We start from the raw sequence: 17,111 nt of genomic DNA, 5'->3' as shown, positions 1-17,111 counted from the left end.
AAACATAGGTTATGAGGTGAGGTATTGCAGCAGTGTTAGTGGTGAGTCTGTAATCAAAATCAATGTCAGTTGCTGAAACTATAAGGGTTGCACTATAAGACCAATAAGTGAGTGCAATTTTAATCCCAAAAATATAGATAAAGACAACATAATTGATAAATTTATTTTTAGTAAATGGTTAGGGAATCCTAATGATGTAAGGGTTTCAAAACTAATGCCTAGTAGAAAGGTTATTAATCTTTCCTCCTCAACTCTCACTCCTGAAGAAATTAATACTCTTAGCAAAGGCTTGGGATTCGCGGTCTCTCCCAAGAACATTCCATTTGAAAGCATCATCTGCAATATTGAGAATGGGACTCAAGGCCTTTCATTGGATGACAAAGAAGTACTAAGACAGGAGTGTGCCCTTATAATGATGAAAGCTAAGCCACCAAAGGGTAATTTAAATAAGGAAGGAAAGGTTGCTCTTAGGTCACTTCGTAATAATGACAAGATAGTGGTGCTTAGGGCAGATAAAGGAGGAGCAACTGTTGTTTTAGATAAGGATGATTACATTCATAAAATGAATGAACATATAAACTGCGGTAGTTACAAAAGACTCTACTCCAACCCCACTTCCAAGGTTATTAAGCAGGTTAAGAAGGTTTTCATGGGATCAAACCTCAATGATAAAACAAAAAAGAGGTTAATTCCATCCAGTGAGGTCATTCCCCAAATTTATGGATTACCAAACATTCATAAGGAGGGGATCCCTCTTAGACCAATAGTCAACACCATTAGTTCCCCCACCTATGATTTAGCTAAATATATTGCCAGAATCCAGAAACCTCTAGTTGGAAACGCAGACTCCTTTATAAAAGACTTTAATGATTTTGTAAAACTCATCAAGAATGAAAAGGTTGATAAGGATGATATTCTGGTTAGTTTTGATGTTGTTTCTTTATTTACAAAGATTCCCCTTGATGAAGCTACTCATGTTATAAAACAAGTCACTGATCCATATATGGCTAAACTTGCGGAAATCTGTTTGCGTTCCACTTTCTTCAATTTTCAAGACAATTATTATGAGAAAATATCAAGAGTCGCCATGGGATCCCCACTTTCACCCATTGTCGCCAACTTATACATGGAACACTTTGAAAGGAAAGCCCTTGACTCCTACCCTCTGAAACCGGCATGGTGGAAAAAATTTTTTGACGACACCAACCTAAAATGGACTCATGGCAAGGCTGAAATTGAGATGTTTTTTAATCATCTTAACTCTATATCATCTAACATCAAGTTTACTATGGAGCTTGAAGAAAATGGTAAACTTCCTTTTCTAGATGTCTTAGTCAGTAGAAAGGATGATGGTACTTTGGGACACCAAGTTTTTAGGAAGAAAACCCATATCATCCAGCCCAAAAATTTGGCATCTTAAACACTCTTGCCATTAGGGCTCCTAGAATTTCTAACTTTGAACACCTTAATGAATAAATTAAGCACTTAACCTTTGTTTTTAAAGATATAGGATACAAGGAGTTTAATATCAAGAAAGCCATAAAAAGAGCTCAAGAGAAGGTCCTCTCCAAGGGTCCCCGAGATAACTACGGAAAAGAAAGTTGTGGGAAGGTGTACCTTCCATTCATTCAAGGGGTCACAGATAAAATCACTAAGATTTTAAGAAAGAAGGACATACTCACTCAGTTTACAACATGTGGAACGATTAGGCAGAAAATGAAGTCTGTTAAAGATAACATTGATCATCAGCAGCTCAAGGGTGTGTATAAGATTGATTGTTCATGCGGGAAAAGTTATATTGGAGAGACAGGGTGGTCTTTGAAAACAAGACTTAAAGAGCATGGAGCAGATATTAAGAATGGGAGATCTCGTACATCAGCTCTTGCAGAGCACTCCTCCAAAACCAAGCATCATGTGTGTTTGGAGAATGCTAGAATTATTACAAGGCAAGACCATTATCAAATGAGAAAAATCAGAGAGGCTATTGAAATTATGAAGGTTCCACATAACCTTAATAGGGACAATGGGAATGAGATTAGTGGAAACTGGCTTCCCCTGATGTTATAGACATTTTTGTGCCCTACAAACCCAAGCATGAAATGTCCATAAACCAAGGGCTCCTAAGTCCCTAAAAGTGTTGTTCTAACCCCTAAAGGAACAAGGTCAACAGATTACAGCTTCTCCCAGAAGTTCTCCATGAAAAACTACTCAGAACTGGTCAAAACTGGATCATTGCACTTGCTCCATGGCCAGAGTGCAATGCATTGCACCTTGTACACACGGGAAGTGCATTGCATTTCGAAAAGTCCTTTTATGGGGTGCGATGGACGAGAAAAGACAAGTGGCGGAGATAGTTTGCGAGGTGGATGATCATGGAATCTTCCAGAAACTTCTCCTGGGACACTTGCCTCTCAGAATCGCCCAAGGATGAGTAAGATATCAATGAGATCTCCAAGTGGCATCAAGAACTATCAGAGAGAGGACACTAATCAAAAACCCAAAGCTGACTCACACCTCTGCAAATATCTATATATAGATCTCTCATCCCAGAGATCAAGAGGTTAGAGGCTGGAATTTTGCATATTGTAAGGAATTGCTGTTGGTTTTTTGAGACAAACATCAGAGTATTGGGTGATCTATGCTTTGTTTGAGGTGAAGAGGGGCTTCTTTGCTGGGAGGTTGATGTTGGGTCAGGAACCACCGGTTGTAACGCCTCCTAGATCTTTTCTTGTTTATCAATAAAAACTATTTGAGTTTTTCCTCCATGCTTTTGTATCATTGATGCTTGTTACATTTGTATGGTTAACTTAAATCTGATCCTAAGTTGTTTATGAATATAGATCCATGTCTTTGTATAGTGTTCTTCTTCTGTGATCTTACAGGTACTTTGTGAAGCTGGGCAAGTAAGGGAGCAGGTAGTTGGAGACTATCAAAGAAGAGAGGGATTGGATCAAAGGATTAGCGCAAGACACAGGTTGGTTCTTTCTATTCCTCTCTATCTATAGTTTATAAAGGAAATACAAAAGTAGTTTTTCTCTGTTTGTTTCTAAGGCAGCTGTCACACCTTAGTGGGATAGAGCAGTTCTAAATAGACACTTTTCCCTGTAACAAAATGGCGACTCCGCTGGGGATCTAATTAGTTTGTTTGTTTATCATTCTTTGTTTGTTTGTTTCATAAACTTATAAGTGGCATTCGAACTGCATTTGCCATAGCAAATGCAAAGTAGACATCTGCTGCTTCAATCCATTCACTGGATCTGTTTATGATTTGAACAACTGATTCACAAACTATCTGATTGCCCTTGTGATAGCTCTTAGATCCTCCTTAGATCTACCCCCGATTGTTGAATTACTGATTGCTTTTACTCGGCCAAAAACCAAAGACTGAACTGCAAACTGTGACCCAGAACCTGGACAGATTCTCATTTCTGGCCCAGCGCAGGTACTGTTAAGAGATCCTGAATTTCAGCACACTTCCCGAAAGGGCAACCTGCGCTGCATTTCAGATTCTCTGTGTTACAGGTGCGCTGATCAGACTAGCCCTGTGCAGCTGTGGTTCTTGTGCTTCATTCTTTCCAGTTCTATCTCTGAATTTTGCTGCCTGTGATCAGTATATGTCTGTTTGAAACCCCTTTTCCTTGTTGTTATTTCGCCTCCTTTGTACAAAAGAACTGTAGATGTTTTTGTGTGTTTGTTGAGTCATTTACAGTTCTCCTTAGCAGAAGTAGCGTAATCGTACTGTCATCCTTTGATTTGAATCTATCGTAAGTGTCGATTTCAATCGTTGGAAAGAGTTTGATTGTTGTTGATGGTTGATTATCCTGTTACTATTGCTTTTGGTCTGGATTTGTGATTTTCTAGTGTCAAAAACGAGTATTCATTTCAAAATCGTAAGGTGTCGTAATCGTCTCTATCTTTTGATTTCGAAAAGAAGCTTGTTTGTGTTTGTCGCTTGAAAACAAATTCAGATTTGTGCATCAACTTTCTTTTTAGCATCCATATACTAAGAAAGTCGAAAACAAATACATGCATGTGCATTTGTATATGGACAGTGTGTTTGGCTTGATTTAGGAAAGTGCATTTACGGTGTGCTCTTTGCTCTTTGTGAAAAGATTGTGTCTTTCTTTTCCCCTAGTAGTTAGGATTTTCATTGCACAAAAGAGATAAAAGTTTGTTTATCATCTTTAGATTGCATTTTAGGAATTACATCTACATCTCGTGGTGAACCCAAAAGGCAAACTTCATAAGCAAGATCAACTTAAAATAAATTCAATGAATCTAACAACGCTTTGGAACTTAACGCACAACATTTAGAGGTCTAGGCTAGAGACGTATTCCGACGTCGTAAAACCTGGTAACTGTTGTTCTCACTGATGGTTGGGTGATTCCTCCACTTTGAGACGATAAGTGCTAGTACGGACTTGTGCTCCCACGTACCATCGAGTATATTTTGGAAGACCCCTATAGGCTTAAATCCTTTATCCTTAGGAAGCCGTTTCTGCTGCCCTATCGATCGCAATGCACTGAACACAGCATTCGGGAAGATTGACTGCCGTACCGTAAAAAGTATTCTGCAGTTTTGCGATTGGTTTGGTACTCCCTCTACCTAGATCTCCAGAGTAGTCCCTTTCGTTCCTTTTCAGACTCCTTAACGGAAAAGGTCCATCTGAGCACTTGTCACTTCAGGCTCATTAAAAATCGAAGGAGACTAGAGTCATCTTTTGTTTTCTCTCGACTCTTAAAAACTGAAAAAACAAGTTGTGTCAAAGCGTCTAAAATTTATTTTAAACGGAATATTCATTACCCCTTTCCTACGTTGATCTTGGGTTGAGAAAATGGAGTCCACCAACCAAGGAATTCCCCTTGGAGGAAATCCTAGTCCCTTCTCCTCTTGGGGAGATGTTGGTGCACCCCATATGCCCACATTGTCGCTTCCAGGACTGACAATTGGTTTGCCTGTATGGCTCTTCTCAACCTCTGTCGTTCAGAACACCACTTTTCCTGAACAATCGAATCAGCAATTAGACGAGTCCAGAGTTACCCACCAACCTTCTACTTCCTCTAATTCTTCCTCTCCTCCTTCCTCTTCGCTTGATGGGGCTACTAAAGCCAAAAGTCAAGTACCTAAGGAGAAGAAGGAAAAGAAGAAGAAAGAGAAGAAGAAGAAGGAGCCAAAAGCGAATGGGGGCAAACGAGTGTCATCTAATGAAAATCCACACACTGCACCGACCAGGCCTAAATCGCCATGTGTCATTTGCAAGGGAGACCACTATCATAGAGATTGTCCTTGCATCCCTCGGATCTTAAGGGACTGGTCTCCTCGTTTGCACAACCTGGTGTCGTCAACCTCTGATGATCATGTTGAAAACTCACCGCAACTAGTGAAAGTGAAGCCCCAGGACAAAAAGGAAAATATAGATTTCCTTGTAAATTGTGCGAAGGCGATCATGTCGTCCACCGTTGTCCCTTCTTAGACGAGGCTAAAAGAGTTTTGGACGATCGTCCGGTTTCACCGTCACGACTTCCTCCTGGATATAAAAAACTCTTGCCGAGTCCGTCACCAGTTGAAAATCCGGCTGGCCCGCTCAGGTGGTCGGCTAAAGCACCTATCATTGAAGATAAACCATCTGGATCCATACCAGACGAAAGTCAAAAGGTCGAGGCGGCAGTTGACCCGGTCTTGCCTTCAGAGGTTTCATCTTCAGATGATACAGTCACTGAAGAGAACAAGGATGACACCGTCCAAATTCTCTTCATAAACACAGACTCCGACGAACATGGGGGCAATTTACCCGTTCCTTTACCGCAGGAAGGAAGTTCTTCAGAGTCATACCCGGCCGTCTATTCGGTCCCACCTCCAAGCAACCTAGTTGTCTCCTTTGACTGGAATCAACTAGGCAGACCCCGTTTACCAGCCAGTATACCATTCCGTATTATTGTCCAAATATATAGAATGGTTATGGCTGGTACCATCATAGATGAGGGGGCTTCTGTGAGTATCCTTTCCTCAACTGCTTGGAAAGCGTTTGGTTCGCCATCGCTTTTGCCTGAGATGAGAAATCTGACAGGCTTTGATAAAGGAACCAGTCGACCGTTAGGGATCCTTCCCAATGTTCCCATAACATTGAGAGGGAAAACCGTTCACATGAACGTGATGGTAGTTCAAGGACCCCTGGATTACAATCTACTCCTTGGACGAGACTATATTTATTGCATGGGAGCAATTGTCTCCTCACTCTTTAGAGTAATGTGTTTTACGCACGAAGGAAGAATGGTCAAGCTCGTAGACCAGCTTTCATTTCCCAGATCACGCATAGCAAATAGTCATATACCATCCCTGAATGGTCTTTTCATGCAAGAAATGTCTCAATCTCCAGTCCGTCCACCCGATGAGTGCGAGTGATTCGGGGGGACATGACTGAAACCCAGGGGGCATGCATCCTGGTCTACTTCGGCAAGAAAACTTCAGGTATAAGGTAGGTTTCCGCGAGAGAATATGACCTCCGTACTCCCGTCCCTGATTGGAAAGGGAAGTTGGACTGGAACAAGATCCTCTTGTCAAAGTTATGTCAGGGACGGTCACGCCATACCATCCGCTCACCTTTGTTTATTTCGGTAGACATCGCCGAAGAAGTGTTTTGTTTGCGCTGCGAATAGAACAATCTTTGGATAACCTGTAAGAGGTAGGCCTCTCTCGGTAAAACAAATGTTTTAACGGACTAAAGAAGGGGTAACCTTGAAACTCTGTTTTATACCTGGAGGCATGCAAACCTTTTGGAGTGCAAGCGAAGAGCGACTATTTATTTTTTAAATTTATAGGACCTCTAACCCTTTAAACTCGTAGGATTGGTCGTCTGCTAACTTGCATAAAGAAAGGATGTGGGGAAAAACTCTAAAATTTGTTGTTTTTATATGAGACATTCTTATCATACGACTGGATTAATCGAGCAGTTTTAGCACATAGTTCAAGCTCGTTAAAAAATAAACATAAGACATGAGCAAATGTTTCCACCCGCGTTTAAGCTCGTTAAAAAATGAACTATTCCCCGGTAAATAACCACCGTGAATGTAGTACTTCAGCCATTAAAGCCTTGGTCGTGTTTGCACCGTCACCTCCACTTTTTCATTGGCCGATCATTCACCTCCATTTGATTGTTTACACATTTTGAGGAACAGCTGCGAAGAGTGATTTCACTAGCCATCCTTGTGACACTGCCGTGATTGGAAAATTCCAAACCTTACCTGGAATCAGCTGCTACCCGTTTTATCACTCGTTCCTCAAAAAACGAGTCTCCTTTAAGCTCTTTTCAACTGACTCGTAAAATATGAAAAGATTGCCGAGTCCTTGGCCTATCCAGCTCGTTAAAGGGACAGGAAGTGCTATCCCTCCTCTAGATTTTAATCTTTTTGGACCTGAGGGATTATTACACAAAACGATCGAGCGCTTGTTTTGTTCAGCTCGTTAAAACTATCGAAAATTCATCCCTTCTGTATTGTTTTATATTTTTTCGGACTTAAGGGATTAGATGACGAAAAAGGAATTTTGGAGTTACCTTTACGTTCCTTTTCAGACTCTCTAAAATTGAAAAGGACCGAGTTATCTTTGTCATTAAACTCGTTAAAAAGATTAATAGCGACAAACTTGTCTTTAGACGAGAATGAGTTTCACTATCGCTAGGCTCGTTAAAACATAGCGATGGGTTTTCCCGAAGGGAAAATTATAGAACAAGCATATGTTATCCTCCTCAAGCTTGACAAAAATAAAGAGGTACTGGTCAGCAATGACTGGGAAAAATTGGGAAGAAAACTCAAAGAAACTTTGTTGGTAGCAAGTCGCTCTTGAACATGACACTTCCACTCCGTGTCCGAGTCGGGTTGGGTTGTTTCATTCACCGGTCACATCACCATGGTCACGCCATACCATCCACATTTAGGGTTAATGCTACCAATCCATCACATCAGTGTCGCCGATATGTTCAAGAGAAGTCATCCAGAGAAGTCACCTGTGTCTCACCCACTACCATACATTATACTCCATTCTTTCATGACTGCCACCCTGAACCTTATATCACCAGATCGTTTTCACCTCCATCAAAATCATTTGCTCCGTTCCATGTCATTGATGTGGGATTCATTAAGGCCCTCCTGTGACAGATCACTTCTTGTCGACATTAGCTCATTATCCAAGAAGTTGATCTAGGAACACCCCATTCAGTACTTTGAAGCTTGCATGCCTCAATGGCAAGTTTCTCACTTCCGGCGACAGGTTTACATCAATGGCCTTCGACCGAAATATTTTGCGTGGTGTTTGACGCCAAGTCCTTTATTCACACCACATGAATTGTACTGCAGTACCTTGACAGTCATTATCATTATCGATGATTCCTCTCGCGCTTGTTAACAGTTTACATCATTGACTGGTAATCAAGCGATGTCTTTCCATGTTCGACTTCAGAACATTTCTCACATGGATCGACTTGTACTTCGAGTGAAGATCGGACGAGATTGAAGACCCCAGATCTAGTTTCATCCATCCGGCTGCGATATATATTCAGGAAAATAAAGACATTAAATGTACATCATTGCTGCACAGATAATCATCCACTCAAAAGGATGATGGCTCTACCAGAATCATCAGTCTACACTCAGACGATTGTCTGTCCTATGTACATGAAAATGAATTTATAAAGCTGAGCATGGGAATGCCCACCTCAGCTAGATCATGAAAATAGTATGAAGATAATGTATTGTATTGTATCTTATTACAGGTCTCCTCCCAGCATTGAAAGAACTTCGGATCCTCATAATAAAGCATTTCACCCGACACCAAAAGGTTAACGGCCTCATACTTTAGGGGGCAACTGTTATAGACATTTTTGTGCCCTACAAACCCAGCATGAAATGTCCATAAACCAAGGGCTCCTAAGTCCCTAAAAGTGTTGTTCTAACCCCTAAAGGAACAAGGTCAACAGATTACAGCTTCTCCCAGAAGTTCTCCATGAAAAACTACTCAGAACTGGTCAAAACTGGATCATTGCACTTGCTCCATGGCCAGAGTGTGATGCATTGCACCTTGTACACATGGGAAGTGCGTTGCATTTTGAAAAGTCCTTTTATGGGGTGCGATGGACAAGAAAATACAAGTGGCGGAGACAGTTTGCGAGGTGGATGATCATGGAATCTTCCAGAAACTTCTCCTGGGACACTTGCCTCTCAGAATCGCCCAAGGATGAGTAAGATATCAATGAGATCTCCAAGTGGCATCAAGAACTATCAGAGAGAAGACACTAATAAAAAACCCAAAGCTGACTCACACCTCTGCAAATATCTATTTATAGATCTCTCATCCCAGAGATCAAGAGGTTAGAGGCTGGAATTTTGCATATTGTAAGGAATTGTTGTTGGTTTTTTGAGACAAACATCAGAGTATTGGGTGATCTATCTTTGTTTGAGGTGAAGAGGGGCTTCTTTGCTAGGAGGTTGATGCTGGGTCAGGAACCACCGGTTGTAACTCCTCCTGGATCTTTTCTTGTTTATCAATAAAAACTATTTGAGTTTTTCCTCCATGCTTTTGTATCATTGATGCTTGTTACATTTGTATGGTTAACTTAAATCTGATCCTAAGTTGTTTATGAATATAGATCCATGTCTTTGTATAGTGTTCTTCTTCTGTGATCTTACAGGTACTTTGTGAAGCTGGGCAAGTAAGGGAGCAGGTAGCTGGAGACTATCAAAGAAGAGAGGTTGGTTCTTTCTATTCCTCTCTATCTATATTTTATAAAGGAAATACAAAAGTAGTTTTTCTCTATTTGTTTCTAAGGCAGCTGTCACACCTTAGTGGGATAGAGCAGTTCTAAATAGACACTTTTCCCTGTAACACCTGATTAGACATATCAATCCCTCCAGACCTTTCGAGGAGTAGTACATCAATTTTGTCCCCTACCCCCTCCTTAAATTCTAAACTCTCTCTCTTAGTTAATTAATTAATTAATTGGTTAAAATAATATAAATTAAAAATTTGTTAAAGAATTAATAATTACTTATTTGCCATAATAATAACCATTTATTTGTTACAAATAAATGAATAAATCAATTAATTAATGATTATTAGGAATAAGAAATTGATAATAAACAATAAGTTTTTATAAGTTAATTTAGGTGATTTATTATTAAAAATTTATTAACATAAATATATTAAACAACTAATAAATAAATAAAATACAAACTTAACCCTCAATGACATAGGTTAGTATTAACATTAATAAAATAAATAAAAATTAAATAAATAAGACTATTCTATAAATTATTAAAAATGAAGTAAAATAAATCTAATATTTACTACTTTATTAATGAGGCATTTAAAAGAATTAATTATATTAATTTATTTATTTCAGTAGAAAATAAAAATAACATGAATTAAAATTAACCTAAACTATTTATTTAATTAAGTAACATAATATAATGAGATTTCATATTAAAATTAAAACTAAAACTAAATAGCCCACGGGGCTTTGGATTGACGATGAATGGGTGCACTGTTAAGGCACTCCTTGCGATAGGTCACTGGTTCAAATCCCTCGTGGGTGCTTACCTGCCCGAAAAAAATAAGAAATAAAAAATAAAAAAAAATAAATAAAAATATGTATATATATATATAAGTGAAACATAACAAAACTAATTATAATTGGTAATCATATCATAGCTTGTTAAAATAAAACAAGGAATAAATAAATCTATGAATTAACTAATTTTATTATCTAATAATTCATATTAAATTAAAAATAAAAAAAAGGTAGGTTATATATTTTAGAATTAGTCAGCTTCTACTTTAACTTATCAGCCATTAGGTTTCTATTTATTTGTCCTGGTCAGCAAATTCTTCTCTCAGTCTATCACTCATTTTCTATCCTGATGATGGATCCCCTTTGGGGTTCAAAACATTGATCTGATGAACAAAGTACTATGGATAATCCAGGTCATATTTTTCAAACTTATTTATATTTTGCAAGTGTTGTGCATCTTAGGTTGGATATGAAACAAACCTAATTCATGACTTTGATTTTTTCAAAATACAGTTTCAAATCGGGCTGTGTCAAAGTTGCACTAGTCAGAAAACCTACAACTAGATAGTTGGTTTGCAATCCATTTCTCAACCATCTTCTAAGAATGAAGTCCTTGATCGCCTAAAACCTCATGACCAGCTCCTAGAAAAAAAACATTTGTCAGGTTTTTATAAGGCATCCAATGCTCAACAACCTTATTGTTCACAACCCATATACTCCTTCCTATGTTAAAAAACTCATTGGTTCCATCCCAAGTCATTATTCCCATCCTTTATATATTGATGACAACTCCATCTTAGATATCATAATGGCCCTAATACAGCAAAGCATGAACCTCTTCCAATACCTTCTCCACCTTCCATTTCACACTCTTCATTATATCATTTGCCATAATTCTGTGGACCCTGGGATTGAAGGGCACCCACTCCACACCCTTTTTGGCATTCAGTGCCCCCTTCACTAATATATGCTCAAGAAATTTGCAAGGAATTCCTTTCCATAAGGGGAGAAGTGGTAAGGAACACACCTCCTCACATCCAAAGGAGTTGCAATGCCACTCGCATTCTGAACCCAATTCAACAAATATTTCCTAGCCTTGTAGGCCTCAAACCACTCTTCTTTATGCATGAATTCCAAAATTTGTTTTACCATTTCCTCCACATGGGTTTCCTAGTTTCTGTCAAGCAACCCAAAATGGTATGCAACACTAACATAGGTTTGCACTTGAATTAATGGGTTTGTCACCCCATTTCCAAGTAGAAGCCCACCAAGATGAAATGGAATTTTTGAGCCACCATAACCGAATGAGCCCAATTCTACATTCTCCATTGAATTCTTTTTAGATTTCAATAAAATACAATGACCCAAAGCAAGAAGAAACTTACTTGCATAGATCTCACCCGCCACAAACAAAAGGCGGTTACTGAATTCTAGAACTAAGCTATAAGACTCCTCTAAAGTCATATAGAGATGCTCTGCAACCTGGTTATGGTTGGTAGGGATGTCCTCATCCTTCTTTACTATGTTGTAGCCTAAACCCATTGGACTATCAATGATTAAAACACCGAATTTACAGTTCCATGGTGAGAACTAAGATGTAAAACGCCTCCAAAGCGGTATAGAGATTCTCTACAAACTAGTTATGTTTGGTAGGGATGTCCTTGTCCTTCTCTGCTATGTTATAGCTTGAACCCACTCGACTATCAATAAATAAAACACCAAATTTATTGTTCCATGGTGAGTCATTTTGATAGAGTTTGGGTCTGATGAGATTCTCCACGGCCCCAATTCATAGAAATTACCATTCATTCTTGAACAACCCGAGCCCCTTGCAGCCATAGAATTATGGGTGTCTCTGCAATGGGCATATTGGGAATTATTGCCTCATAAAATGGTAGAACAATCTTGCTTCAGAGGATGCCTTCACATTTAAATATCCAGATCTCCATGCCAATGCTTCCTCGTGCTTCTGTCATCTCTAAATACTTGGCCACCCAATGAAGATTGCATATCTGTAAGTTCTTTGCATTTGGAAGCAGAAGAAAAATAGTATTGCGGTGCAATAAACACTGCTTCTCGGGAGGAGGATGTATGCATTTTGGCAGAAGTCGCATAAGTGTTTTCCTAACTATAACTATAACTATTAATCTAAGGGTACATATTTCTTTATTCGTCTGACATCTTATCGGACACTCCAGACAGGGACACCCTGGAAATTTGGTGAATTGGTTTCAAAGAGGAAGGCCTTATGGCGTAAAAGTCTAAAAGTAATTATATATTATTTTTATTAAAAAGTAGTATAATGTAATGTTTTTTTTAAATGTATAAACAAAATTTAAAAGTAATTACATATTATTATTATTAAAAAGTTTTATATTGTAATAATTTGTTTGGATTATGATTTATTTTTAAAGTTATGGATTTATATTTTTTTTTAAATATAAAAAAATATAATGAATTTAACTAATTTTGTTTTAAATTAAAATATTCCTATTACTTTAGAAAATGAGAATACATCATAGGCATTATAATTTTTAAAATATCTATTATAAAATGTTTCATAATATTTTTGTAAAACTAATTAAAATTTTAAATATTTTTATATAATCATAAGAATTTTTTGGTTTTTTAAAATAGAATACTTTTATTTTATAAAAGTTATGGAATAATTTCTATCAATCATTTAAAAAAAAAATGAAAATTAACTTATTGGAAAAATTCAAACCCTAACGTTTTCCATGATTAAACTATGTACAATAAAGACCATACTCCATCTAATTGTCATTCAAAGAAAAGCACTTCCAATTTTATCATATTCAAAATACAAACATTATTTCATTATAAGTAGTTCAAATACAAAAATTGCAACATTTAATTATATTTGTCTATATTTCCTAAAGAGCTATGTCATTCATCACATTTGTTGATACTTTACCTCAACCTCACATGAAAGCTATTTTTTCTCAAATCTTCTTGTGAGACATGGATTGAATGACATGATTAAATGTGTCTACCTAGATTGTGAATGTTTGGTCAACTAGATTATGCAATTAGCACCCCTTATCCGTAGGAAAAATAGTATACCATGGATCACAAGCAATATGTCTTCTATAGGATAAAGCTTATGTCTTCCTAATTTACTCAAGCCACCATATTGCTCACACTACTTATGTGCCTTCTTATTTATTCATCTCTTGGAGATTTCATTCTTGTATTAATTGAAATACTATGTTGATTTCCTTAATCCTTAAGCCCTTCACAACGTACAAATACAAGGAAAATTTTAGGAGCTATTATTCCTAGGTGGGTTAATTAAAGAAAAAAATAGCTAATTTCTATTTTTTCACAAAATGATTAGTCCTAATTTTATAGTATAAAATTATTTTACCTTAAAAATTGCCAATATTTTGTAGAGACAAAGATAACATCATTAGAAATTTCAATATTTTTACAAAATTATTGTCAAACATTACAATTTGCATATTAGGAACTAGTAAGATTCACCAAGCATTATGAACTTTAAGATAATTTTCTAAGGTTAAATGCACATTATAAACATTTATTTAATGTCAAACTAGGTTGTCATCAAGTGTATGTTTAACATCAATATAATAGTGTGAGGTCATCAACATTCCAAACGTTAATCAAGATTATGCCTAAATGCCATGTTGCACATGCCACATTGTAGGCACCATGTCAACACATGTTGATGTGATACCCATCATATGGCACATGTTGACATCACACATGTTGATGTGGAACCTACAACATCAATTAAAGTAGTTGCCAAGGTGGATAAATGAATATGAGTGACTATTTGAAACATGCTAAAGGGTGATGGTGTTTGGCAAAGCTATTTTTTTTGTTGATACAATTATAACTAGCTATAAAAGGTTGGAATTAATGGAGTGATCAACATGTGAGAAGAATCTTAAATTGCCATAGGTTCTAATTTTTTTAACAAAATATGTTTTCAATAAAATAAGCTTTGGTCAAAATACATGTTTATTTTAAACATAAGGTGGATGACCCCAACCATTTTTATTGATTTTTCCATTTTTTTATGGATCTTGCCTAGAGTTCCACCTACCCCACTTGACATGCCCATAATCAAATTGGAGTATGACATATCTTTCTTACTTGGTGTGTTTTTTAACTTTCTTTTTACATATTGAATAGTTGGGATATCATCTACACACCATTGTGATAGATAAAACTAACTTGCAAGATGACCTAAATTTTCTAGCACTAAGTTCAAAACACATAGGAAACATGAAAATAAAGAAATAGCATATTAAATTTGTAGTCCAAAAGTTACATGGACAATTTGTTACTAGGAAAAGGAACTAACAAGTAAAATAACCACATACGATAGATGTTATATGAAATTAAAAAAAGGAAGATGCAAGTATATGGTTGTTTCTATAGAAATATCTTGTTAATTGCTAGAATTTCTAATGTTTGGTTGTTTTTCAATATCAAAGATAAATATTTCTCAATGCTTACAAATATCTTGAGTCATAACCCCAAAAAAACCCCTTCATTGTGATGTTATCAATTTTCATGGATGAGCGAAAATGTCCCACAAAAAACAAGTCATCAATAGTAGTTACGGTAACCAAAAGTTCAATAATTATGGTTTATTAATTTTTCAATTTTTATTATATCCTTATAATTACAACATCAAGATAGTTTGGCTTGTTAAACTTTCAATCCTTTAGGATTATCAAAAAGCAATGACTACCAAGCTTTTGTTGTATATTATTAATATTGGACCCATCGTATTTTGGAGCTTGGGGATTTTATAGTAATCATGAACGAGTCATGTCCTCTCAACACATAACATTTGATTTCAAAATGAGTCCCACCCCATTTTAATGCTTCAAAATTTTAATGTAGCACCATGATAAGCATTGAACAACCATTATTGGTCCCACTTCAAATGCAAGGAGAGGACTTGATCTAGTTAGCCACAACATTATTGTATTAATAGAGAAATAATCATGTACTCCATATTTCCTAGTCTCTTTCTCTCCAATTTTTTTGGGAACATTGTAACAACCCTTGTTAAAAACTCATGTAAAAATATATAGGGGCATGTTGATGGGACACATTTTCCAAGTTGAATGGTGGGAAAGACATCCTAGTGGGTGTTCATTTTGATTATTATGGATAAAGGAAATTGGCAAAGGCAATGGCAAAGGTTTTGGGAAGGAAAAATGACATTTTTGGCACATTTATTGATGAAAATAATGGAAATTAGGAGAAAAGGAAGGTGAAAGGTCACAGGTTGCCTGTGAGGAGGACATTGAAGAAAAATAATGCAAAATGAAGAAAATAGAGGCCTAATTGATAAAAAGGATTCTGAGGATCAGTTTGTAACCTTTAGTCAGTTCATTTTTGGAGCTTTCTCATTATTCTATCCCTCTCTCCCACTATTGGACACTTAGAGTTTTCTTAGAGCACTTTGGCATTGTATCAAGAAAGGAAAAGAAGGCAAGAGGAAGTAGAGATCAAGAAAGGAAGAGCAGGATCGAGAAGCTACAACAATATTCTTTGCAAGTATCGATTTTCATGTGTATTTTCCTTCCTAGAGCTGGCATTTATGGTATTGCATGTGGTTCTTTTGTTGTTATGACATGGGTTTTGCCAGGTTTGACTGTGTTTTTAGCTTGGCCTTGCAACTTCTAGATAGCCATGGTGTGATGGGTTTATCATGTTTTGGTTGAGTTAGATTTCCATATGGATTCGAAGCTGAGTGAGGTGGATCTCTGAATGATAGAGAACATGGCCTAGTGGTCCCTGAACCAGACTGTTGATCACAATAAAGCCATTGGACTAGTGACCCCTGAGCCAAACTGTGGATTGAGGTAAAGCCATGATTTTGTTGCCTCGGTGGGCCTAGGAATCCTTGTTGGTGAATGGTGTGATATAAGGTAAAGCGTAGAGGTGGTTACCCTTGATTAAGCCTAGGAATCCTTGTCAGTGAATGAAAGGATATATGGAATATCCTAGAGGGTGGTGTCTCGGTTTAGGGCCTAGTGATCCCTGGATCAGACTGTGATTGCAGTAAAGCCTGAAACACTAGAAGACAAGAAAATTCCTCATAATGTGGGTGGAGAAATCCAGTGGCATGCATGCTTGTTTGGCCTAGTGATCTGGTGAATATCATGGTAAAGCCTATTATTACATGTTCATTGTGGTGGTCTAGTGATCTGGGATTTACTACGTTAAAGCCTAGTTTCTATTGATGAGGGTGAGGTGGTTTAGTCTCAGGATACCCTAGTTGGTTCTTTTGGATTGAGTCCCACATTCATGCTTGGAATATGGCATGGGGGTGAATTGTTGAAGAGAGATTTGGCTCACCCATTCTATGATCGGGTGGAACGTTGTAGTTCCATCTTGGGCTTTGATTTTGCATCATCAATATGAAGATATTTATCCTTGTATTTCTATGAGTATTATATTGGTTTATATTTGGATCACATGGTTGTGATTTCACCGGTATTTTTTTGCTATTATGCTAGTTATGTATGTTTTTTATGATAG

General features: G+C 37.2%; 1 protein-coding gene and 1 pseudogene across 1 annotated transcript; one reads left to right on the top strand and one right to left on the bottom strand.

Moving 5' to 3' along the window:
* Positions 1 to 214: 214 nt before the first annotated feature.
* On the top strand, positions 215 to 2,067 carry LOC149160339 (uncharacterized). Its single transcript, XM_089434587.1, has 2 exons — positions 215 to 1,352; positions 1,505 to 2,067. The coding sequence occupies exons 1-2, from the start codon at positions 215 to 217 to the stop codon at positions 2,065 to 2,067; spliced, it is 1,701 nt and encodes a 566-aa protein (XP_089290713.1).
* Positions 2,068 to 11,103: 9,036 nt separating this feature from the next.
* Positions 11,104 to 17,111, bottom strand: part of LOC149160338 (serine carboxypeptidase-like 50) — a 40,211-nt pseudogene continuing 34,203 nt past the window's right edge.

Source organism: Pinus tabuliformis, chromosome 5_2, assembly GCF_031772625.1.
Source record: "Pinus tabuliformis cultivar Carrire ecotype Pingquan chromosome 5_2, CPIR1, whole genome shotgun sequence".
Classification (NCBI taxonomy): Eukaryota; Viridiplantae; Streptophyta; class Pinopsida; order Pinales; family Pinaceae; genus Pinus; species Pinus tabuliformis.
The sequence above is the reverse complement of the archived record's forward strand: the minus strand, read 5'-3'. Positions and strand labels throughout refer to the sequence as shown.

Bases quoted from the DNA above. Each gene is read 5' to 3' on its own strand.
- LOC149160339 (XM_089434587.1), top strand. From the start codon at position 215: ATGCCTAGTAGAAAGGTTATTAATCTTTCCTCCTCAACTCTCACTCCT. The intron at 1,353-1,504 runs GTACTTTGGGAC...TTGTTTTTAAAG, and splicing joins AGTCAGTAGAAAGGATGATG to ATATAGGATACAAGGAGTTT.